Source organism: Ptychodera flava, chromosome 21, assembly GCF_041260155.1.
Source record: "Ptychodera flava strain L36383 chromosome 21, AS_Pfla_20210202, whole genome shotgun sequence".
In the NCBI taxonomy this organism is placed as follows: domain Eukaryota; kingdom Metazoa; phylum Hemichordata; class Enteropneusta; family Ptychoderidae; genus Ptychodera; species Ptychodera flava.
In genome coordinates, this window is record NC_091948.1 from 20,046,489 (window position 1) to 20,064,267 (window position 17,779).

Here is a 17,779-nt window from a genome sequence, read left to right on the forward strand (position 1 = left end):
CGCGAAATTTTGCATTGGTTAATCATCTTCGGAACTAAGTATGCGTTAGACGATTTTTGAAAGGGTGTGAGCTTGCGTACATGCTTTGGCGACACAGACACGACTGCGAAGGCCTATTTTCAACTCGTCCTGAGCGTAAGGAGATACATTATCAGTCAGTCTAGGACCTGTTACGATATACGTTTCGGTATATCGCAACCGAGGAGAGGTCCTAGGCTTAAAGTGTGCGCGATCAAAGAAGAGGTCTGAGGATACAAACGCAAAATTATAATCTTTCAAATCTCAGTTTCCAAAGTATATCGACACAGACTTCGGAAAGTTCATCTTCGGGGTCCTTAATAGTGTGAGAGAATGTTCACGTTTGAATCCCACCATTATTATCTGTCCCTTGACACAAACCGGTAGCCTAGATTCTATTTGTCCACTTGCCTCCGTACCTTCGAGTACGGAGGCAAGCGGACAAATAGAATCTAGGCTAACAAACCGGAGACCCGCGAGAGTCTATGCACATATTGTACGCAAATTTTCTGAGGGGGTTGTAGAGGGCGCTATATACCCCTGTCAGACGATCAACGGTGTTGAGGTATCTTGGATGATAACAAAAATGATTGCTTGAGAATTGCGAAAAGTAGAGGTAAAAATTGACATATACAAGAGGTAATTAAAATGTATCCAAGATTGCTGGAAACTAATAATTAGATCACGGTACTGAATATACAAATCAAGAAAGCTGTGATATCTTGGACTAAGAGAATTATGGTCTGACGAAAAGTGATGTCAAAACCAAATAACTTTATTGGAAATTGGTTAAAGGGAATGGCACGAAGTCGAAGGTCAAATTGGCCAAAAGTTGGCTGAGAATCTATTCTCATCAGCAATTAAAAAAATATTTTTTATCTGGTCATTTTAATTCAACGAGAATCGTAAAACAACATATGGTGAATGATGATTTAATTGAAAGATATTCCAAAAGTTTTCGACAAAACAGTCTAATCACAAGAAGCACGGTCAAAACATTAAATTTAAGTGATGTAAAATATATTTTTGAATTTGTGACCAAGATGAAACCCTGGAACTCATCGTATTTGAATGTAAATATGTAAATTAAAGGATTTTGGCGGACATGTATTTCTTATTTTATCAGAAAACATAATATTAACAACAGGACCGATATCAAAAGATTGGCAATAGCAGGAATTGAAAATGTCTTTTGACAACAATACAACATCAGATATACTGTACAACTCCAGTGAAATACACGAATTGGAATATGAGATGTTCAGTAACTCTGGATGGGATTAACGTTACCGTGCACGCAATCCTATTTATGCAACTCAAGTATAATCCATCATCATGGTTGAATAGCTGTACCTCATATTAATAAGATGTTGAACGAATTTGATGATTTTATGGCAAATCTTTTTGGGTTTTTTGATTGATTGATCTTTCAAACCTTTTGTTAAAGGATGTTCCTTGGACGCATTCCTATGACGATATTACTTTATTGACATTTCTTTTCTCATCTTGGAGTTACATGTAACGCGATTGGAACTCATTTGGGAGAATTGGATCTTCATATTTTCAGATTTCTCAAAAGTTTTAGGCGCCCCATGGCTGAATGTTGCAATATTGCAAATTGCCCCTAAAAACGAGTGTATAATGTAAAAAGAAAAGCAGATGAGCTTACATTTGCGGATGAAACTGACATCACTCACCATCCAATTATGCCAAATTAGTTCCAATCTTCGAGTTGTCAATAGATGCTTTTTCAGACAAATCTTATGTGCTTTTGTTCACTTGATATATTTACAGGTATGTAGATCTTTCTTTGTTATTATTAGTAATGTTGGAATGAATTTATCTTTAAAAAATATCCCCAAATATCTTCTTCTCTCGGCCTGGTACTTCTACTTCCAGGTGTTCACCTTTCTGAAACGTGTGTAGTTTCCCTAAAGATCGACCACTTTAGAAATATTACGGAACAAATTTTGAAATATTAAAGAATAATGAACTCAAATCGATTTTAGCAAATCATTGACAGTCCCTGGTACATAATTACGTTGTCTGGGCAACTTTGGGGAGGTTGGAGAGGGTATACTCATCGCTGTTCAAACGTCCATGTAAGTGTCAAGTTGAAAAGTTAACACAGTTACACACCCACAGGGCAGGTTTTGGATAATTTGAGCTGAGATTTTGGGGAAGTTGGTTTCAGGATGAATAAATCAAGGTAACTTGATTCAAGTCAAAGCGGTGGTCCAGAATTACAGGTTTTCGGATCAGTATCTACTCCACCTAATCAAAGATTCAGTGTTACTTCTGCTTTATCGCTGTCTACACGAATTTATTCCAACCGTTTAGCACCTTTGGCGTACGTGAAAGAAATCAGACACTGAATACCATACGTTCGGCGAACTATCGGGAATCGAACGCGGTTCTGGGAAGCACTTAATCTCGAGAAAGATTTTTTAATGTGACCGAACACACTTCCTATGGAGGGAGTGTGGACCGAAATTGCACCCGGCTTAGTTCGTCAGTCCGAAAGTCTGTATAATTTAATCTAAAAGTAACGTTTTTGCACCATTGTAAGTTTAAAATTCTCACAAATTTTCACGAATGTGATCATTGGACGGGATCAAAGTGGAATAAAGGGACTGGTCAGTTTCTTCATGGGGGGCGTGGATCCATGGGGGAGGGGCACCCTGTTTTTTTTTTTACTTTGGTGATTGGTGGGGAGGGGGGGTCCATACATCGTACCAACCTCGAATTTACCGTTCAGTTGCATTTTTCGGCGCGTCCTTCGGGTGTGTAACTTCAAGAGATATCTGGATGTTTGCGAATTGAAAGTCTATTTTGCAAAGTGTACAAACCATTATGAAATCTGCAGTTCGTATGGAAAGCATGGCAAAATCATGATCCTTTTTTATCTCTATGAGAACTCTGTATGAGAAAGCAAGATTCATTGGTATTTCTCAGTACATTGATACATAGACTGAAAGATCCGTCGCTCGAGGGCGCTCTCCACGCCCCCCTAAAAAAAAAGAAAAAGGAAGAGCAGGTGAGCATAGAGAGCGTCCTCGAGCGAGCGGATCTTTCAGTCTAATTGATACAGAGACATATTTAGATAGACAAAAATGACAAGATATTTTTCGTTCTCATTGATGTAGCTGTTTTCCTTCCAGTCACAGGTTTTCAGAAAGTGTGTTTTGCATGAGTAAAATAAGAGTTAAGAGAAGGCAGTTTTTGTCATTATCACCTGTGATTTTAGGGTTAGGACGACACAAGAAAAGGTCCTCTCAGACATAGTGCATGCCAGATTTAGCTACAACTTATAAAGTCGCCCTCTATGGCTTCTCAGTAGATGTCATTGGATGACTAGCTACAGTCTAATTACTAAGTGAAGTTTTTGATTTTCTGCTGTTCTTTGATATAAGTGATTGACATCAATTTATGTACAACAGTTCTGGACATCTGGTTAAGCATAGAAAGTGTGACATCAATGGTCCGTCTATTACCTCCACGGTCAGAGGCATCTTGAATAATGAGCATCGCCACTTCTTAAACCCCTCCTGCCCCTTTAAAGGTATACAGTCACCTCTAACTTAAATGTGCCCATACATGGTCAAAGAGGCATTCCTTGGTGTTCAAAATGCCCATGTGAGGGCGCTGTTTTTTGAAAAGCGGCCACCCGCTTAAAATCTGATTGGTTGATTTTTTTCTTTCCATGGTAACTGTGGCAAAATGGGAACAGTTGACAGTACCCCTTTAAGCAAAGTGTCTATAATCCATTATATTTGGTATCATAATAATTTTATAAAGTAAATGTTCTATGTAATAATCACTGATATGAAAAATTCATCAGATATAAAGGTATTGATTATCGGTTTGATTGCACACAAAGACAGTTACACAGCAATCTTGTATTGCTGCTGTCTCCTTGAGAAAACAGGCTACAACAAACAAACAGTTAAAAAGCTTTACTGCTTCAGTGTTCTTTTGGGGCAATGGCGTTTAAAAAATACCAGAACAAATGGCAATTATTATGCTCGATGACTTGAAATGTCTTTATTGGTAACATAGCTAAGTAAAGTGACCTGGATGCGTGGAATTAAACGCCGACTTTGGATATGTCACAAAGCCTGTGGCAGAAAGAGAGAAAATACAGCAAGTTTAAAGGTCAAAGGTGAGACATTTCTCTGACGGCGACACCTGCACAGTGTCTGGGGAAATGGTGTCTGTTTGTGACATGTGGATTATAGTACTGTAAAATTAACTACTCTCTGTGAATTTTGTGCAAACTTCACTAGGTATCAGTGAATTTGGCTAAATTGACCCTAAAGCTTGTCAAAAAACGTAATAATTACAATACTTTATTTACTAGCAACTTCATTTGTTCAAACCTTGTAAATGAACCAAAAACAGTAAAACTGTGAAATAAAGCCAACTTATATCAATTCCTCTGCAGTACAATGTGTGTGCCGCATTCACCTCACGACATATTTTTATGTCAATGAAGGGCCTCTCTCAATCAATTGTAAACCTTGGTTGTGATTGAACTTAGACTGGTCTCAAATTCAAACTCAACAGAGACAAAAGCTTGCTTAGAATGCTATCAACACTGTCATTACAAATATGGGGACTTTGCATCTAAATCTTTATTAAAATCTTCGCATATAAATACAACAATCTCCGGGTCGTGTGGGTTGTGTGTACAAACTTTGGCAGTTCTTTGCAACTGTTTGATATCACAGATGTGTCACTGTGGTGTCGAAAATGCAGAGAACACAGACAGGATCAGTCACAGACTTCAAGAAAACTGGAACCAAAAAGATACAAGCTTCCTTTGTATTATGTTAATTCATTGGCACTTGTAAGTCAGCGAGTATCTTTTCAATCCACCTTTCCACTCATCTGTTCTCAATCATTGGCAATGATACGCACACAAAGTGTCTCGCTTCCATGAATTGCGTTGGTTATAGTGTTTCACAGAAACAGAACCAACCTACTTTAAAACATAAAGTGGCCACACATTTGTTCATATATATATATACAATTTACAGACCATTGTTTTTCCTTTCCTGTTCAATTCTCACCAGTGACCTCAATTAAAAATACATTGCGCATGCGTCAGTCAGAGAACTACTTGAGTACACCACTATTCTGAACCAATTCAGTTTTTTGAAAGAATATAACTGCGAAAACAAAGAATCAGTTTCAAAACGGCAGTCTGCTATGGGCAGCCTGACAGGTAGGCCGATTCAGTGCCATTGAAGAAATGACTTTACCAAACCTCACCGCTGGGAATGTAGCCGATGTTCTAGACACTAGCATCTAACTGGGTAGCTACATCAAAAGGTAACAGTAAAGGGCCACTTGTATGTCTCCCCGCGCCATTCTAAATGCCCTGCAATAAATTTTGTGGTATTAAGGACACAGCTTGCATAATCACTCCATGGGAGAAGAGTGGGATTTCCATACTGCAATAGGGATGGCCATCAGAGCTTAGGGATGGTCAGTATTCATGTGGCATGTCCTAAGCCAAAATGTGGCCACTCTAGCCAAAGATCTAGTGGCCTGTGCCTAAATACAACTTGAAAAATGCATGAGAAACAAACAACAAGCCACTGTAGAAATGAACAACCTGTCCTCTACATTGAGTGTTTCGCATACCATTGCTTTGAAACATGCTATAGAGTTGGCACGGGACAGGCTGCAGCTACAAGGCAACTGAATCTGTACTTGAAGAAACAATTCTGAAGGCTTTAGATGTGAATTTCTTCCCTTTTGATGGCAAGGAATCCCAGTTCAGGGGCTTGTTGCGTTCTGAGCACAGACAGCAGCACCTAGTACAGTTTGACAACAAAAGATTGCAAAGTGTAGAGACTGGGTGTCCAGTGGAACTCAGCACCCACTGTTGCACTATGAATCTTCTGCTACAAATGTTGGATTATCATTTGCAAGTTTTGACAAAAACTTGAATTATGTGGAGTTGTTTGAATAGTGTGGGCACAGATGAATGAATACATAAACAATACAGTCTTGATCACACTGAAACTTTTATAAATGATTACGATGATTTTTTAGAGTCTATTAAAGAAGCGTGACTAGTCAGCCATGCAAACTGTACTACGGTACTGCCTTCAACATGCCTTGGTTTCTATCAAAACCCCAAAATTTGGTCTTTAAAGATAGATATGAACTGGTGAGTTGCAGTAAAATTGGCAAGGTGCTGTGTTGTTTTGGAAGAAAAATAACATGCCTGAGATTGCAGCTGGACGTTAACAATTTACATTGTCTGCTCGTAGCATGGAGTTGAAGCAAACACGGATAGCAAGGAAACACCTGGAGTTATCTAACTATGCCAAGTCCAATCAGTTTGGTGGGTGACAAGGAAGCACAAAATTGACAAAAAGCCTTCTTTTTTCCCCCGGAAACTTGGTAACTGTTCAGTTGCCATGTGTGGAGTTTCTGCCTGTGAGATACACAGTAGAACTGAAAGGAGTTTCGCTTACAAAATACTGTGAGTTTCATCATACACTACTGTCTCGGTGATCACAGTAGATTTTGTGAGTGGTGAAGTGCCGTATGTGACACTTGAATATTCGTCTCTGTAAAATATTTGCTTTTCATCTCTTTACAAAAAAAAGGTGCAGCACACAGTCACTGTTAAAACAGAACCAAACTAAAACAATATCTAAAATTACTGGCATGAAAAAACACAATGCCACCTGTGATCCCTCTCTTGCATATCAGCGTCTTCCAACATTTCTCATCTGAGAGAGAGTTCTTGGAAACAACTTCACTGACAATTCTAAAACCTTTGACAGAGGGATGGGTGGTGCACTTTTAAACCCAGGGTGGAACTGAAAAGGTGAGCACCTAAATTATCAAAGTAGATTTGCAGTGCTCTATAAAAACCTCAATCAGCTATTACTTTTGACGTATTTTCAAGTATTTTTGTTCCGTTGGTAAAAGAAAATGTCCTGTTTACTCCCCAAATCACGTTGAAATCAGTTTGTCCATCCATGTGTAATCTCAAATGTTATTGTTAACGACTGAATTACATATGTTAATAGTTCACACTGGAATTCATTTGTTAACAGTGACATCACATATTATCCTCACTGCACTGTCTTGCCAATGTAACATTTTGTATTTCAAAACACTATGTATACTTTGAGGAGAACTTGAATATGTATTTATTTTTACATTTATGGAACAGAAATGATGAAAATATCATCAAAATATATAGCCATTGCTTCTTTACAAAGTAATTGTTCAATTAGCTGTTCGGTAATTGTCGGTCCATTTTTCCAGTCAGTTTTTAGAATACAGATGTACTGAAAATACAGAAAATTTTACTGTGGTGTAAGTATTTCAGATTTCAATGACTGGACTGGTGGGAAATACCATATCAAACTGGAATGGCATCTCTTGTGCCAACCACAGTCAATGGCACAATCATTCTTACCAGGCTGCTCATTGGCAAGTTAGCATTGCTCAAATTATGGCAGCTGAGCCAAAAATCCATCACTAATCTGGAAACACCTTTCAAATTTTCTGTTGACACCTGTATTAGTCAATCTTAAAACTGCAATGGAAAGTGAAATGGACTGCACAAACTTCTCCTCACAGCCAAAACACAGGGTTTTAGTTTCATAAAAACAAAGGCATGTACAGCAACATGTGAGGGCGCTATAACAGTTGTAGCAAATCCACCTTGATAATGCTTTCAGAATTTCACAATAAATATCCTAAGTCTGTTTCCATAGCAATGGTCTATATCCAATCATTTTTTAATTTAATTACACTTTGCTTTTCCCCCAAATCTTTGAGGTGCTTGTAAATAACTTATATCAGCCACACATTTTGATGCACGACTAGGTTTCTCGCAGTGACTTTGATGAGCTGGGATTAACCCTCATTAAAAAATAAAACATCACAGGCCCCCCCATTTATCCCCCCCTCTACAAAATTGCCCCATTCTGGAGAGCAAACAACTGTTTCTTGGACATGCTAGCAATTGATTAACCTGATATGTGAGATCAGTTTCCTTTGTTTCAAGCACTGCAAAATTGGTTTAACTGTACTGGCAGGAGTCAAAAACATTAGCCAACGAGAGATAGCATTCCACTTCAACATATACATTAAGCTGATGTAAATACATAATTTGCCTTGAAATTCTTTACACATTTTAAATAACCATTCATCTTAGAGGAAAAAAAAATTCATCAAATTTTAGTCAAGTAACTTGTCATCATATCACTGGAAAAAACTTGTTTTTTTAAATTTGTGCCATTTGATAGTTAGTTTTTCAGTGGTTGAAAATAAAATTAGAATCTTGATCAGAAGATGCCAAACATCTCCCATAGAACATACAGAGTTGTAACACTGAAAGTCATCACAACCAATTGTGGTGAAACAGACCGCAGAACGTGAAAGCCAATGATCAGTTTCTGAGATCTGTGGATGTTTCAACATCATTTGAGAAAGAAGTTTTCTCTGTGATTTGAAAATTAGCCCTTGACATCTTCTGTTTGGCCCTGTCTTTTCACAAAGTTACACTCACTGAGGATGATTTCACAATTATAAATCATTCTGGACTTCAAGTGCTGGTACGGTAACTATCAACAGCTTTTGAAAAGTTGGTTGATATGTTGCGTTCACCAGCGGTCAAGGTCTAAAAAGACCATCAGGGATTGGCCAAAGAGCAACGTAACATATAAAGGTCAAAGGTTATGTCAACCTTCTTTGACTTGCAACTCCAGACCAAAGTTTTGATCAGCGAAAAAGGTGACATTATCGATATAAAATCATTTTCATAATTATTTTCACAAATGATATTTCATACCTTTTAAAGAGATTCTGTCATGGTAACTGATTCAAAAAAGGTGTTGCTGAAAACATTTGGAAGACTTGCTAAATTACAATAAAATCTTGAGAATTTCCAATACACACACAAGAAATGAATGATTTAAAGTTTCTTTTATACCAGAAAAAAAATGATAGAAAGAGAGTTCTGGCAATATTTGAGCTGATATTGTTGTAGTTGTTAATTGTTTTTCAGTACTTTTCTCTTTTTTTAAATTGATTTGAAAATTTTGATGATGGAAAATGAAACTACAGACTGAAATGATCACCACTGCTAAGATCTCCATTACGCGATTCGGGGTAGAAAAGTCCAATATTAAAGCACTTGCTTTGAAAATTGTGCACTCCTGGCGACCTTTGACCCCTGTGTGGATGAGCATTTAACAATCAAGTGCATGATCGCACTGATGTATCTGATTTAAAAACAAATTAAAGATTACTGATGCAATTTTTTTAACAGTATTCATATTTTTTCTTTTGTGTTTTTGCTTTTTTTTAATTTAGCAATGCCTGAATTATTATTCTCTTTTCCAAAGTTGGCAAGCACTTTTTTCCCAGTTGAGTAGTGTATGAAAGTAGGGGCTACAAGAAGCCAGAAATTGAACTCATTATGCGGTAATACATTATATTTTTGCAACACCCTTTTCACACTCTGTGAAATGCATCAGACAGGAGCAGAAGAAGTGATATTTACATCATTGAGAAAAACAATAATTGTACTGCTGAAAAAGCAGGGGAATTAGTCGTGTCAGTAATACTTTTTAAACTTTCATCCTTTATATATTTTTTTTTTGGTCTAATTGCACTTGAATGTGATATTGACGTTGTTTTGCCACTATGATGCCTCCATTAGTTGACTCTGGTCGTATGCAAGGATGAGTTCCTTGATGCGGGCCAGTTTGGCGTGCAGCGACTGACAGTGCTTTTTCTCTTCTTGAAAGTCGGGGTGTTCCTGCAGAGCAGACGACAGAAAAGGATTCATTATAAAACAACTTTGGATTCGCAAAGACATGGTCATTTCACGGCAGAATAACGGTTAGTACACAGATGGATGGAGTGTTGTTACACATACAGAAATTCAAACCACGGCATTTGGCAACTTTGAATGTAAGGAGCATACCCAGTACGAATATACCAGAATAGGTCACTTGCCAGTTTTCAGGACATATAATAGATCTAGATGAATATCTTGTGTTACAAGATCTTTGATACAGACAACATATGCACTTGAATACAGGTTATTTAGATGTACATTATGTAATTGTCCATAAACTGGCATACTCTTGGAATTTCCACACATTGACACTGCAGAATTTTGAATGAAAGTCATTCCATATCTACATTCCAGACACTGAAAGTGATTTTTTTGATAATTTTCTTGTTGATCTGCTAAGAATATTCACAGGGCTAGATTAAATATTATATTGCAATTCAACGAAAAGTCGTGTAAAGACGTTTGAAAGCTAGACGGAAAGCATGCATTAACATCCAATGGACACATTCATGCACCAATTAAAAAAGAACATTTGCTTAATAAAGTAATCAATCAATCAATCAATAATTGATAGAGCAACATATCTTATGTTACCACAATTCAGAGGCACTGAACAGTTATAAAGCAAACGCTTCAGTAAATAAGTAAGTTTTAAGATTCCTTCTGAAGTTAGTGGTTGAGGGCTTCTGTCTAAGTTCAATGGGAAGTTTATTCCACAATCGAGGCACAGTACAAGAGAATGCTCGACCACCATATGACTCAAGGTTGTAGCTGGGTTCCTTCAACAGACATTTAGCAGATGAACGCAGGATTGCTTTCACTGGATGAGCTCCATAAAGTAATTTGGTGTAAGTAAATCCGTTGAGTGCTTTGTAGATGGAGAAAAGAACTTTAAATCATACACTTACCGTTTTAATGATCTCATATTCATCGACAACTTGACTCTTAATATATTCATAATTGTGACTTCCTTCTGGTGTGTTCTCCAATTGCATCTGCAGCTTTATAAATTTCTTGGTAATGGTGTCGACTTTGTTGTGCAGTTCCCTATACTTATCATACTCTGCATTGAAATCATCTTTGTAACGTTGTCTCTGTTCTCTTGAAGTAATTGTCGAGTATTTTCTGCAAACAGTACAGACAGTAATATTCATATTACTTTCATCTCAATACAAAAAATTTGGTGACCAACTGAAAGACACTAGAAATTTGACAGTATTAAAATTAAAATATTGTTTCTACAACCATATTTTCAGTCCACCATGAGTAAATGTACATGGATAGACTGAAATTTAACACTCGATGTTTGGTACAGACAGATTTTTCAGAGAGGGCCCTACATGACGAGAACACAAAATTTCAGAAGGTGTAGGTGAATTTTCTGACAGACTGACATATCATGTATTGTACTGTAATGTTTTGTATAGTTATGGCCATAGATGGCGCTATGCATGTACAAGACCAATGTTTGTCTCTACATTATGATGTTTGCAGTTACAAATGACACATGGGTAACAAATATTTCACACCAACACACAAATACAAATAGAATTGAATGTATCATGTCAGTAAAATCACATAAAATTCCCCACTGTTGGCTCATTAATTGAGATATTTGTCAACTGGCAATGATATAAGACTAACCACAATACTTGGTTACTATTGTCAGACATTGTCAAGTTAATAACGGTAACAAATACACACACAGATGCATTTAATATCCTATACTGGCCCAACTGAAGTATTTACTTCACCATATGCATGAAATCTTCTACAGCGTGTGTGAAATACACCAGATAAGTCTACTTGGCATGAATTCCATTGATATTAAATATTCATGAGTTACAATGATGTCACCACCAGGCTGTGGAAACCACATTCATGATGGTGTTTCATCTTATTTTTGCTACTGACAAGTCATCAGTTATATTTTGCACCTTTCTGATAGTGTATGATATATTGCATTTAATGCGAGTCACGGAATCGACAATGACAGAACAGTGTTACCTCAGTCAAATCATCAGTGTCTCATATCTACTCATTTGCATATATTGTACCAGAGAAATACGGGACATTTGAGCAGGCTGGGGTCTGGGAATGTGGCGATCACACTTGGTGTTACATCCTAAAGCCACAGCCAGCACCCAGGCTGGCAGTATCAAAGCTCCTGACCAAGGAAACAGAATTAGAAAAGTCATAAACCTAAAAGTTCTACTTACGTCATGTAATGTGGAATGGTTGAAGCGGAGGAAGCTACTTGACTTGTTCCATTATGCAAACCTTCAGTTCGTTTACTATTTTCCTGACCAGTCCTACCAGACTCTCTAACTACATCAGGGCTGCTTTTGGTCAGCCCCCTATTTGGACTAACTTTGCTATTCTTATCTCTAACAGGGCTAGTTTTCACAGTATCTTTGTTCGCTTTCCTTTCCGCCTTCAGCTTTCTCCTCTCCTGTTCTTTGAGCCTGCTGTCCTGTGTGCCGGACACTTTATCCAAGGTGGGTGAGAGTCTCGTTGAACTTACGGCGTCAGATTTGATACTCAGTAAAGTGTTATTCACGACGCCACTGTTCGAAATTGTGTTGTTATTTGTGGGAACTTTGGCTGAGTGGGCAATACGTGGCTTCTTGTACTTCGGGTCAATGATATCAGGCTCGGCAGCTCTTTTCTGAAAGGAAGAAAAGGAAAAAAAAATAGTAATATTTTAACAGATTTGAACACACAACCTGTGATACGAGTCACACTCAAGATATACCAATACAGGGAGCGTGAATTTACCTGTGATTTAGAGAGAAAACACTGGACATTATGTTGTCTAACCCCTTGACAGTTAAATATAGTAACCAGTTTTTTCTTTTGTGCAATATATTTGACATCTCTATGTGAAATGGAAATGGAGGGTTCAACCAGCTGACACAAAATGCAAACCTACATCAAAATCACTGCAGTAACATCAATAATCTAGCTTTTTATCATTTTGTTATCGTTATAACGACCATCTGCAATTTTATTACAAACTGTAATTTTGTAACATTTGGTTTTTGCAATCAAAAAAAGATATGCCATCTCTGAGATTGGAAAGAAACTTTCTTCAATTGTGCAGCAGTAGTAATTCTTCAAGTTGACTGCTTCTACTGCACACAGAAATGTTTTGGTAACTATGTAAAAGCAATTATACCCAGCTATATCTACTAGACTGAGCAGTGGTATCATCATCTGGTCTTTTGCGATGGTGGTCCCTATCATGATGTCATTTAACTGATCATATATGATACTCGAGGATCAAGAGGTACGCCATGTTGGCAAATGTCAATGTGGGGTCACAGGGTGAAGAGGTATTCTGGACAGTTAGACAAAATATGTGGTGTATAACAGTAGAGGGGTTATTGGATTTCGTGAGAAGTGCGCCCTCTAGGCAAAATTTACACCCCACTGACGTAAACACGTTCTGTGTGACACAAGAAAATACATATTACATGTACTGCTAAAGGGATGATGGACAGAAATTTTCAGAAATGTTTAAACTGACTCAAAAGAGTTCTGAAATGCCGTGTACGTGAGAGGATACGACCTAATAACCATAAAAGTTATTTACCACTTGTATTCCCAAATGTTAGCGTAAAACACTACGTGAGAATATCTCAGTGGAACATCAAAGGTCATACAGAGGAAGGTAAGTTAAACATAGACACTGGATAACAAGGTCAGATTAAAGGTCAAAGGTTGAGGCCATGGTGGAAATGGTTATATGGAAATAGGCTTCATGTAATATTATTGCGATGTGAAAGGGGGAGGGGGGTAAAGGTCTATTAAAAGTCACAGTGAAGTAGATGGAAATTCAGAGTTCTTCGATTTTGAACTTTCAATTATTAGAAATCAAGTGGGGAAAATTTATCAGGTTGTGTATACACTTTTTTATGACAGGCACTGGTGGAAAGCTGTTACTGTGCTGAAGTCATAAAAACAACATGATGGGATTTGATGGTTTAAAACATGTAGGGACCTGTTTAATGTTGTGGAGGGGCACTTAGATAAGTAACTGTTTGCTATGCCTTCATAAAAAGCTCTTTTGTGAAATGTTATCTGTGTAAACACTGGACACAAGCCAAACCAAACCATCATCATCATCAACCTCAGGGCTTCAAATTTATTCACACTGATTGATCTTATTATCTTTCGTCTGACAAAAGACTCCGTTACTGCTTTTAAAAGATAAAACATGGAAACAGGTGAGGAGGAGGAGGAGGGTAGTCTGGAGACAGAAATACAGGAAATATGCTGATGTCACAAACAGCACACCAAGCAACATATCACATCTCACCACTCTCTCTACTGACACATCTTGGTCACAACATTATTCCATTCCAAAGCTGGTCAGATTGGCAGAACCTTCTACCATTATGCCTAAACACATGTCAAAGACTGATGCTGTTCACACAAAGGGCTGTGTTATGAACCTCAATAATTTGAACAAAGGGTCAATGTATTTGCTTAATTAGAGGTACCCGGGTATCCAACAAAATCACAGTATTGACCTGGGTCATGTGTGTTCAGGTCATTGCCACCGGTCAAGGTTATGTTGGATTCTGATGTTATCTGCTTATTGACTCAGTGAAACTTAAGGCAGTAAAAACTCACTGAAAATACCTATTAAGGTAGAATGTGCAATGGGGACAGATATGTGGATTCTTAAATTTTTCTCAATACTTTTCCAGTCTAATGCTTGCTGGGGCTCATTTACTGTAAAGGCTCTTGAGGTAAGAAAAATTTTCACCATCGTAATTTTTTGAAAATCAAAAATTTTATTTTTCCCATAGAACTACACTGGGATGGCGGCCATTTTGAATTTCAAATATCAGTAATATCAGGTTATTTGTTCTCTAGTACCAAACTTTGCACTGTGACCCCTGATTTTTACTGGAAAGTTTCATTGAGGAAAGTTTGAGCAAAAGTTTACGCCTTTTATTTTCGAGGCGCATACTGCCTTAACCCTTTGAACCCGGTTCGGACAGAAATGTCCGATGACGTCATAGAGTACCAGGGGGTCAGGGTGCAAAGGGTTAAAGGGCAAATGGTAAAGATTTCAATTTCTTGACATATGCTGTGTATCAGCTTTCACTCAAAATGAACAGATACACTTAACAAAATTAAGTAGCAAAAACAAATGACAGAGGCCACATGAATGTCAAGGTCAAAGAGAACTTTTATGAGAAACTGGGATTGAGATCTTTGACTTTCAAAGATTTGATTGTATAAATTCATATGGGCTCTGTTACGTGCAGAGAAAACGAACAAAAGGGTGAACTCAGCAGTTTCCGTTTAAACAAAATTTATTACGAAAACAAAACTAATTGCTAAGTCAGGGACAGAGTACAAGCTTTAAAAGTGTACAGACTACTTATCTCAGCTGGGACGGCAAAGCTCCAGTCTCAGAGTTGTAACAGTCAGTTGGATGAATGAACAGTCCTTTGGCTTGCAGGCTTGAAGCTGCACAAAGTCCACAGTATAAATCCAGCGTTGGCGATGAAGGTCTTGAAAAGTCTTGAGAATGACTACTGCTGGAGTTTAGTAACACACAAGAGACACGATCCCAAAAGTCTGACTGGAAGCTGAGCACGTCCCTTTTATAAAGGCATATAAGAACAATCTAGAACTTTTATTGACATGCTAATTACTGTTCTAAAATTATCTCCCTTACACAACTAATCAACTTTCCAGAACATTCCAAACATGACTAATTGAATTCAAGGTTGTGAGGTCATTGAGGGCAGTGACCTTGAGAATGTTCTAGACTAATTGAACTCAGGTCATGATGATGTGGGGTAAATGACCTACATGACACACCCCCTCTTCAAAAAAAGAAAATTTTTCAAAGAAAAATCTTTCTTTTACAAATGTAATCTTGAAAAGGATTTAAGTACTCAAATTTTTTTTTTTTTTACTCTAAAGTAAAATTTCTTGAAAGTGAAATAACAATAAACTCTAAATACGAGAGAGACAGTCTGCAATTAAATTGTCTCTGCCTTTGATATGTCTAATATCAAGATTAAACTCCTGTAACATTAAACTCCATCTTAGCAATCTCTGATTTTTGCCTTTAAATTTCTGCAGAAAAACAAGAGGGTTGTGATCAATATAAACCACTATTGGCTGATTTGAAGAAGTAACATAAAACTTCAAAATGCTGTAAAGCTAATATCAAAGATAAACACTCTTTTTCAATTGTAGAGTAGTTTCTCTGGGATTTGTTAAATTTGCGTGAAAAGTAGCAAACAGGATGTCCCATGACTATCTTCTTGCAATTTGTTGTTGGAAAACTTGAAATGGCACTGAATTTGGCATAAAGTATGCATGGCAAAGTCCGGTTATTTTACTGAGTTCGATAAAGTCATTGTTCGGCAAATACTTGGCTTCCTCCTGGAGATATTCCGCTTTCGCAGGATTCAGTCCGTCTGGATGTTGTTCCACTGGATTACTGTCGCAGACATCTTCGTTGTGGTAGATGATGTTTGTCTCGTTGGAACATCTTGGAACAAATGTTCATGGATTGGTTCTTTCAGCTGTTGTTGGTGTTCTGGCTGGAGGTGTGCCAACTTTGTAGACTCCAGCTTCTCCAGGATTTCTGAGTTCTGAAGCTTGACCGAGCCCAGCTTTGAGTTTAGAGTATTTTCACTCAAGTCAGTTTCAGTATCACTATCTTCATAATGGCCAGAACTGACGGTACTGACAGGCTGAGTTATAGTAGGATTATCCCTATCCAAATATGGCTTAAGCATATTTATGTGACATAGCTGTTTTTTTTTTCGCCTGTCAGGTGTTATTATGATGTAATTTAAATCACTCAATTTCTTATCAATTAGATATGGCCCAAAGTAACGAGCATGGAGTGGTTTGCCAGGAATTGGAAGTAGAACAAGAACTTTTTGACCTGGTTCAAACTTCCGTTTTGAGGTGCTTTTATCATATTGGTTTTCATTGACTGCTGAGATGACTCAAGATTTTCTCTGGCTAATTCACATGCTTTAGAGAGTTTTCGTACGAAAATCTGACACATATTGCAAAATATTCAGACAATCATCATCGTCTGATAGGAATTTCTCTTTAACGAGCTTAAGTGGGCCACGGACTGTATGTCCAAATACAAGCTCAAATGGGCTAAAACCAAGAGACTCCTGAATTGACTCTCTAACAGCAAAGAGCAAAAAATAAATTCCTTCATCCCACTGCTTCTCTGTGTCAAAACAGTAGGTCCTAATCATGTTTTTCAAAGTTTGATGAAATCTCTCAAGAGCACCCTGACTTTCTGGATGATAGGCGGATGACCTATACTGTTTAATGCCTAGCTGATCCATTACTTGTTGAAAAATACCAGACATAAAGTTGGAGCCTTGATCGGACTGGACACATTTAGGGAGGCCAAATAAAGTGAAAAATTTGACTAAAGCTCTCACTATAGTCTTTGTCTTTATATTTCTCAGTGGTATGGCTTCTGGGAACCGAGTTGATGTACACATTATTGTCAGCATGTACTCATTTCCTGATCTTGTTTTTGGTAGGGGCCCAACACAGTCTATTAGAATCCTACTAAATGGTTCTTGAAATGCAGGAATTGGCTGTAAAGGGGCCTTTGGAATGGTCTGATTCGGCTTTCCTACCATCTGACATGTGTGACAAGTTTTACAGAAATGTGTTACATCCTGCCTGAGATTAGGCCAATAAAAGTGACTGAGAATTTTATGATAAGTTTTCCTGACTCCTAAGTGACCAGCCCAGGGGGTTTCATGGGCCAGGCGCAATATTTCAGCACGATAGGGCTTTGGAACCACAATTTGATGTTTATAGCCCAATCGTCATCAACCAAAACATCTGGAGGTCTCCATTTACGCATGAGAATACCCGATGTTGTATAATAGGAAA

At 37.7% G+C, this 17,779-nt stretch overlaps 1 protein-coding gene across 2 annotated transcripts in view; it reads right to left on the minus strand.

Moving 5' to 3' along the window:
- Positions 1 to 4,034: 4,034 nt before the first annotated feature.
- LOC139121670 (RNA polymerase II elongation factor ELL-like) overlaps positions 4,035 to 17,779 on the minus strand; it is a 76,361-nt gene continuing 62,616 nt past the window's right edge. For both annotated transcript variants that reach the window (XM_070686749.1, XM_070686750.1), the window contains 3 exons: positions 12,082 to 12,530; positions 10,771 to 10,987; positions 4,035 to 9,820 (listed from right to left, as the gene is read on the minus strand). In XM_070686749.1, the coding sequence (XP_070542850.1) occupies positions 9,704 to 9,820; positions 10,771 to 10,987; positions 12,082 to 12,530 (783 nt within the window). In that variant the 3' untranslated portion in view covers positions 4,035 to 9,703. The remainder of the gene's footprint in view (positions 9,821 to 10,770; positions 10,988 to 12,081; positions 12,531 to 17,779) is intronic.